Source organism: Bison bison, unplaced genomic scaffold, assembly GCF_000754665.1.
Source record: "Bison bison bison isolate TAMUID 2011002044 unplaced genomic scaffold, Bison_UMD1.0 scf7180017864473, whole genome shotgun sequence".
NCBI classification, from domain to species: domain Eukaryota; kingdom Metazoa; phylum Chordata; class Mammalia; order Artiodactyla; family Bovidae; genus Bison; species Bison bison.
In genome coordinates, this window is record NW_011495034.1 from 18,103,099 (window position 1) to 18,111,508 (window position 8,410).

Below are 8,410 nucleotides of genomic sequence, written 5' to 3' on the forward strand. Positions count from 1 at the left end.
TGGGCAAGGCCAGAGAGGGACCCAAGGCATGAGATGGCCACCTGAGGACTCAGTTGGGATCAGCCAGGGACCACTGCAGGGGCACAGCCTGGAGCCTGGCACACAGGAGGTGCTCGGTATCATCTGCAGAGTGAACACAGGCACACAGGAGGAACAGCAGGGCCTGGGCTCTCTGCAGGGTAGGGGGGCTATGACAGCTAGCAGGGTTATAGGTCAACAAGACCAACCCCCTGCCTCCTAAGAGTCCTGCAGATGACTTCCAGCCCCCATGGGGTCTAGAGGTGGTGATGGAGAGCAGAGAGGCTAGGTGGGAAGTGGGCAGAGTATAGGACCCCAGCAGGTTCTCCCCTGGTCCTGAGGCTTCCCTTCGGGTGAGGAATGGGACAAGTCTGGGGCATACACTCTAGGCCACCGGCAGAGCAACCATTCATTCTCTCAGCGAGTATTTACTAAGCACGTGCTACATGCTGGGTACTGAGTGATACCTCGAGGGTGGAGAGGAAACAAAACAGCAGCCCCGCACTCAGGACACTCACAGTCACTAGTGGGGCAGGGACAGTGAAATATATTTGAGAATCCACTGCAGGGGGTGTGGGTTTGATCCCTGGTCGGGGAACTAAGATCCCACATGCCACGTGGTGTGGCCAAAAAGTAAGAAGAAAATTTAAAAAAAATACTTGAGAAAATTTCAGAGTGGCATGTGCCCTAAAGTTACTAAAACAGGAGACGGGACGGAGAGGAATAGGAGTCCTGGGCGGAGGTGACCTGTGTCACGGCCTGCAGGGCAGCAGACACAAGAAGGTTCTGGGGAAGAGTGTTCCAGGCAGGAGAAACAGCAAACACAAAGCCCCAAGATGGAGCAGAGCTGAGCTGGTGTGTGGCGGAGCAGTGAGGATCAGTGTGGACAGAGCTGAGTGAGCAAGGGGAAGGGTGCAGCAGATAAGGTAGGAAGGGAAAGGGGAAAGAACTGGCTTTTTTTCCCTCCTGAAGAAGTGTAGCCTAACCAGTGATGCTCAGGCCTGAGCATCCAGGCTCTGACCTGCAGCAAAACCCTGACTCAGACCCATCCACCCATACCCTCTCCTCTGGGCCAGACACAGCCCATGCCCCGGGAAAGTCCTTCCTGAAGTCTATCCCAAGTCGCTCCTGCTGAAGTCGTAGCTCAAGCCCTTCAGGAGGATCCTCACTGGGGAGGGGAGAGGTGGCGTGGGGTAGGGTGGTGGAAAACCTTACGGTGAACATGAGCTGGCAGCCTCCCAGGATGTAGTCCAAGAAGGAGTAGTCCCGGGTTATCTGGAAGGAATTAGAGAGGTCAGTGGGCCCCCACCCCACACCTGAGGGCTGGCCCTCACTTGGCCATGCTCTCCACAAACAACCTTTGGGGAGCTGTCGCTCTGGGCCCAGATGGTGGTCAAGGAGGCCGCAAAAAGCAGATGCACCTGATCTGATTACCGCAGAACCCAAATCCTGCTGTAACAATGGAGCAACGGTTCCCAGTTGGTGGAACATCTGTACACACACAGATGCACGATAAGTCCACACAGTGTCCCAGGGCCTAAAGTCAGTAACAACTACCAATTATATGACAGCTGCTGTTTAGTCACTAAGTCATGTCTGAGGCTTTGTGACCCCATGGACTGCAGCCCACCAAACTCCTCTGTCCATGGGATTTCCCTAGCAAGAATACTGGAGTGAGTTGTTGTGCCCTCCTCCAGGGAATCTTCCACACCCAGGGATTGAACCCTCGTCTCCTGCACTGGCAGGTGGATTCTTTACTGCTGAGCCACCTGCAAAGCCCAATTACATGATAAAGAAAGCCTCAATTTGTTGCCATTTGGTCCCTAAGTCTCTCTAGCTCTTACCCACCTCGACTTGGAACAGGGAGAGGCCAGGCCACCGGATCAAGACCTTCTGCTGTAAATTACTAAAGCTGTTAAAACATAGTTTGGATGGTCTTTATCTCCTTTTGGCAAAGGATACTGGCCTTCCAATACTGGTGACATTAGAAGGGTTCCTTGCAAAATGTTTTTAAGTAAAAAAAAACACCAAAATGGGAGGAGGTGGGGGGCTGAATACAAAAAATAATAAGCCGGGTGCCAGAAATCCAGAAGGGGGATGTGAGTGACACAAGTTTCAGAAACAAGGACCTGAAATCACGATGCTGCAACCCACCAGCTTCACTGCCACAGGGTTCTGCTGCATTGTGACCGCACTGATGCTCACGTAAATCTTAGTCTCCAGGTGAGGAAACTGAGGCGTGGGGGCGGCCAGCTGGTAGAGCAAGTGACGGGGACCTTCAAGCCCAGTGTTCCGGGCTCCTGATGCCCTGGCCGGTGCTGCCTTCCTTAACATCCCACCCGATTCCAGCAGACATGTGGCCACCAGACATCTGGGGGCCCGGCCCCTGGCCTCAGCCTGGCCACAGTGGTGTGAACATCGTCACTGTGGGCCCCAGTGGCCCCAGTTACACCACAGGGCAGGAACCTGAGCCCTCACTAATGTCACTGCGAGGGGATAGGGTGTGCCGGCCCAGTGTTCTCTCCCCCTCTGATGCTGAACACGCAGGGGACAAGCCTGGGGAAAAGCAACTCCCTACAGTTACCCTGGGCCTCCCTGGTGGCTCACTGGTAAAGAATACCCCTGCCAGTGCAGGAGACGCTGGTTCCATCCCTGGGTTGGGAAAATCCCCTGGAGGAGGAAATGGCAACCCACTCCAGTATTCTTGCTGGGAGAATCCCATGGACAGAGGACTGCAGTTCATGAGGTGGTGAAGAGCTGGACACAACTGAGCAACTAAACAACAACAGTTACCCTCCAACCAGGAGACCCTGGAAGGTCATCTCATGCCCTCCTTGACTTTGGCACAGGAACAGGATATAAGACTTTATATGCTTAATCATGTTAACATTTCCATTCCACAGATGAGCAGACTGAGGCCTAGTGAGGTTAAGCTCAAAAGGTCTCAGAGCCAGGACAGAACTGGCAGAACCAGGATTTGAACCCAGGCCTTGCTGGCTCTACTACCCACCCACTCCAGTATTCTTGGGCTTCCCTTGTGGCTCATCTGGTAAAGAATCCACCTGCAATGGGGGAGATCTGGGTTCGATTCCTGGGTTGGGAAGATCTCCTGGAGAAGGGAAAGGCTACCCACTCCAGTATTCTAGCCTAGAGAATTCCATGGACTGTATAGTTCCTGGGGTCGCAAACTGAGTTGGACACGATGGAGCAACTTTCCCTTCCCTTCACTTGCTGGCTCCACACCTAGTGCTCTCTCTCTTCTGCACTGACATCTCTCTGGTGACCCCAAACCTTGCCCCTGCACCACGCCCACCCAGGCTGGCTCACCTTGCAGGAACGCAGGATAATCACCCCTGAGTTTTTATAGTTCTTCTTCTTCTTTTGCTTCTTGGGGTTGATACACTCAAACTCTCGCTGTGCAACACAGGAGGAGAAAGAGCTCAGCCTGGGGCTTCTGCAGGGACTGACCCTCCCCTGGGCCCCAGAACCTATTCTACAGCGTTGACCAAGGGTTAGCACACCTCCTCCAGGAAGCCCTCCCAGAGCTGATCCTGCCACCCATGGGCTCCAGCTCATGCCTGGAGTCAAATGGATAGCTCCCGAGGGCTCACTATGCACTTCACCTGTATAATCTCATGTAATTCCCACTCTACTCTTTTGCCTCCACTTGACAGATGGGGAAACTGAGTCTCAGAGAGAGTGAATGTCTTGCTCAAGGTCATAAGACAGAGAGGTGGGATCTGAGCCCCTGTCTGCCCCTGATTCAAAAACTCCTGCCCCTTCCCCGTCCCCTATGGAGGTCTTGGGGTCATGCCCTTGTGCACATCTTACCGGGACACCGTCACGAGCTTCACACATCTGTGACACCGAGGTCTGGAACTCACCGATGAAGTCGTGGCCCCCGTCATTGTCGTAGTCATAGCACATAACCTGCAGTGGGTCCAGCAAGGTCACCCCAGAGCTGCCTACAGCAGGCACTCACAGCTCCTCTCAGTTTCCTGAGCAAACCCCATGTCTTTTTTTGGAGTGGTGGTGCCTCCCTCTCCCTCTCTAGATCTGACTACCTGGCTTGGGGTGATGACTGTAGCTCCTGAACTGCCTCCTACAGGAAGCCTTCCATGATTGCTGGGAAGAGGAGAAAGGGTGTTCACTCCAGTAATGGAGATTCCTCCCTCTGGTGCAGGAAGCTGCACACCCCACACACCTGACACTGGGCTGCTACTCTATCTTGGGTTGTGGCCCACTTGGCCTCATGGGCCATGGCCTGGAGTCCTCCCTAGACTTGTACTTCTTTTCCTGAGATGGGCACAAAAGTCCCAGCTTGATATGCTAACTTAGCTGCCATTACACTCCTAGAAGGAGGGCAGGAATTACTGTACCCATTGTACTGATGGGTAAACCGAGGCTCTAAGTGGGAACCACTGGCCCAAAGTCTTACAGTGGCAGCAGGACAGCCAGGACCAGAACCCAGTTTCCTGGTGCCCCTCTGGGGGTCCCTACACGGCCTTGCTGCCTTGCCCCACCCTGTCTGCTCTCAGACCCGGCCCCAAGGACTGAGGGCTTTTAGAGACTAGCAATCACCATCTTCATCACAGCGACAACACTTGGTTGTTTCCAAGGTGATTCTGCATTCATTAGCTTAGCAAGCAGCACACAGCCCTCCGGGAAGAACAGGGCAGTCACTCTGTTCCCATTTTAAACAAGAGGTTCACAGAGATGAGGGCCCTGCCCAGATCAGTCAGAGAGTCAGGCAGACCTGGGACAAGGACTCAGGTCTCTTGCCCCTCCCCACCATGGGTTCTTTTTCCATCTTAATAAGAAAGAGCTTTGCTAAGGCATCCCCAGGAAGCCTCAGGTGACCGTGAGGCCAGAGCTGGCAAGGTGGACAGCAGGATTCCCACAGCCCCCCTCACTCACCTGGATGGGTTTCTCCATGTCCCCATCACACAGGGACACCAAGGGCACGGTGAATGGCTTCCACACGGGGTCCAGTGTGTACTTGATCACCTGCACGACAGTGAGGGGGTAGGGGTGAGCTGGGACCCAGGGGTGGCAGTGCTCTGGGATCGGGCCAACCCAATGGGACAGGGGGAGGGCAAGGTGGAGAGACCCACAGCCACACTTTTGGGGATGGACGTGAGCACCCCCATGATGAGGAGGGAGCAAGTCTTTAGGGGCCATCAGGGGTTTCCCTGGGCACTGTAGAATGTGCCTGCCTGGTCCCATCCTGAGCTGTCAGGGTGGCCAGACTGCAGGCCCACTGGCTCAGAGACCCCTGGTGCCCCACACACCCACCTCAGTCCTGTGGACCAGCATCCACTTGCCGTCATCTCCTGGTTTATAAAACTCGAGAAATGGGTCCGACTTCCCGAAGAGATCCTGGAGGAAGCGGGAGGATGTGGGTGAGGGAGGCATAACTACCGGATTCAGATGGGGTGGGGGTGTGGCCCAGCTGTCTCCCCACCCCACCCCACCCCCAGCATCAGGAGCGGGAGCTGCTGGCCCCACCCCCTCAGCCTCTGCAGGGCTCAGCAGAGACCCTGGCGGTTGCAGCCTCCTGGAACCAAGCAGCATCCCCAGGAGAAACCGCACCATCCTGGGGTGACCAGAGCTTTTGCTCAGAGAGCCGGAGGCCTGGAGCCTGTAGAAGTTACAATTCCAGCATCTCAGGTGGGGCAGGACGTCAGAGAGAGAATGTTCCAGGGCAGGGGGAGGTACCCAGCAGAATGGGATTTTAATTTATTTTAGTGGGGTTCTGAAAAAATAAAAGCAAAATTATCCTAGCAGAAGAGTTCTTTAAAACTCCATTTAAGAAAATGTGGACTTTATAACAAGTGACATTCAAGAGGTGGGAGACATAAAACAAAGGAGTAAATACCATACATTGGGACTTCCCTGGTGGTCCAATGGATAAGAATCCGCCTGCCAAGGCAGGGAACACAAATTTGATCCCTGATCGGAAAAGATTCCATGGAGCAACTTAAGGCTGCACACCGCAACTACTGAAGCCCACACACCTAGAGCCCGTGCTCCGCAACAAGATAAGCCCAGCACCACAGCTAGAGAGTAGCCCCCGCTCAGTGCAATTAGAGAAAGCCTGCCTGCAGCAACGAACACACACAACCACAAATAATAATAATATACACTAGGCAGCAATTAGTGATTAGGAGACAGGTAAAGGAGGAGGGGGACGGAAGGTTAGGGACCACTGCAGAGTCCTTTAGGGAAGGCTGAATTAGAAGGTGACATTATAAGCAAAGGCCTGATAAAAGTGAGGGAGGAGCCAGTCATGAAAAAATGCAGGGCGAAAAGCATCCCAGGCAGAAGGGACAGCAAGTGCAAAGGTCCTGAGGCAGGAGGGTGCCTGGTTTAATCCCAGACAGTGAAGAGACTGATTTGACTAAAACAGAATGAATGCAAGGAATGTGAAAGGGGTGAGGTCAGGGAATCTGGGGGCTATGGATGCATTAGGTGGGGTCCTGTAGGTTATTGTAAAGACCCAAGCATTTACAGAGATGGGGAGCCCTAATGAGTAGGCTTCCAGTCATGCCTTGAATACCTCTAAGTGATAAGAAACTCACTACCTCAGTGGTGAAGCAGTCTTAGCTTGGAGTGGCCTGCAGGGCCATGTGCAACGGACTTGTCCCTGGAGGGGCAAGGAAGGCGGTGGCTGGAAGTCCCAGGCCATACAACCCCAGAGCTGGGGAGGGTTGCTGCCCCTTGATGGAGAACCCCCTCCCCTGCCTGCCTCACCTTCTTGTCCAGCTTCCTGCCCGCCAGGCTCAGTGTGATGACCCGGTTATCTGACAGCTCCTGAGCAGCGATCTGCAAGGCCAGAGGAAAGTTGGGGGTTGAGACCTGTCTCCAAGACTCCCTCCTCCGACCTCCTTTCAGGCAGGGTAGACATGGGATGCCCTAGCAGTCAATTCTCCGGGGTGGGGCGGGGAGAGGAAAAGTAGTACCATGTGACTTGGCATAAGCCTCTTGTCTTCCTAAAACCTCAGTTGCCATCTTCGGGGAAAGTGGGGCTAAATAACTTATCTGGATCTGAGAATCAGAAAGTGACCCCAACGTAGCTCAAGACAGGCATGAGATGGTGCAGGGAGACAAGCGGGGATCAGACACAGGGATGGTCTAGAGCCCTGGGGAGAGGTTCTGGGTAGGGGAACAGCCTGCCAGGCCTCCTCATCCCCCCACTGCTCTCTCGGCTAGGACTCCCTCTCCTCCCACACCTCTAGGATAGCCCTACCTGCTGAACGAGCTATTTGACTCTGAGAACCAGGGACAGAGGCCAGGCTGGAGGCCCCTCGCTCCTGCCTCCCCTCCAGCTGAGACCTTGCTCAACAACCCTGTAGGGTAGGCCCTATCATTACCCCTATTTCAAAAGAGGTGGGTACCCAGGTCTGGAGGGGAGCTGCTGGAAATGCTGGGGGAGGGCACACCAGCTGGGTGGGGTCCTTCTGGGCTGGCTTCCATGTGGAGGACAGCTGACCAGTGGAGGCACTTCAATGGGGAGGTTTTGCACCCCAAGAGGTGGGAGGAGGCTGGGAGGGGACATTCAAAGTGGCAGAACAGTGGATAACAGCCTGGGGTAAGTGCTCCCTGGTGGCTCACACAGTAAAGAATCTGCCTGCAGTCTAGGAGACCCGGATTCCATCCCTAGTTGGGGGCGGGGAAGATTCCCTGGGGAAAGAAATGGCTACCCACTCCAGGAATCTCATGGACAGAGGAGCCTAGCGGGCTATACAGTTCATGGGGTTGCAAAGAGTCGGACATGACTGAGCCACTAACACTTTCACTTCGTGCTTAGAATTTAGTATGCCTGAACTCAGGCCCATAGTCATGAATCGGGTAAAAAAACAGCTGAGATTGCTGGGTCCCTCCCAGCCCAGAATGCACGGCTCCACAGGCAGTGGGGAGGCAGGAATGTTCCAGAGCAGGCAAGTAAGGCTTCATGAGTGAAGACACAGAGGTACAGCCCTCCTCCTCCCAGCACGGCCAGTTTCCTTGGCGTCACAGGCTCTGAAGAGGGATAAGCCAGGAGAGAAGCTCACTGGCTGAACCGCCCCGGGGCACTTTTTCCTCTGGACTTCTGTTCCCTCATCTGTAGAAGCAGACTCTGCCTTCCCAGAGTCTGAGGACCAAAGAGCTCATCTGCTCAAAGGGCCTGCATATCGCAAGAATCACTCTGCAGCGTAGGGATCATTGCGCATCACCGAATCTTTGCGTATCAGAGGAATCATTGCGCATTGCAGCCATGAGCCAAGCTAAGAGGGGCAAGGAGCTCCTGAAACCTCCCGAAAGACCCCCCAAGGGAGGACAGCAGGGGCCAGGGCCAGGAGGGGATGCAGGGAGGAGTAGGAGCGGCCCAGCCCGGGGAGACGCCGTGGGG

General features: G+C 54.6%; 1 protein-coding gene across 1 annotated transcript in view; it reads right to left on the minus strand.

Moving 5' to 3' along the window:
* CPNE2 (copine II) overlaps positions 1-8,410 on the minus strand; it is a 32,779-nt gene that overhangs the window by 18,613 nt on the left and 5,756 nt on the right. Inside the window, exons 4-9 of the mRNA XM_010861899.1 lie at positions 6,772-6,843; positions 5,314-5,397; positions 4,936-5,025; positions 3,850-3,948; positions 3,346-3,432; positions 1,234-1,293 (exon numbers count right to left, since the gene is read on the minus strand). Coding sequence (XP_010860201.1) covers positions 1,234-1,293; positions 3,346-3,432; positions 3,850-3,948; positions 4,936-5,025; positions 5,314-5,397; positions 6,772-6,843 — 492 coding nt within the window. The remainder of the gene's footprint in view (positions 1-1,233; positions 1,294-3,345; positions 3,433-3,849; positions 3,949-4,935; positions 5,026-5,313; positions 5,398-6,771; positions 6,844-8,410) is intronic.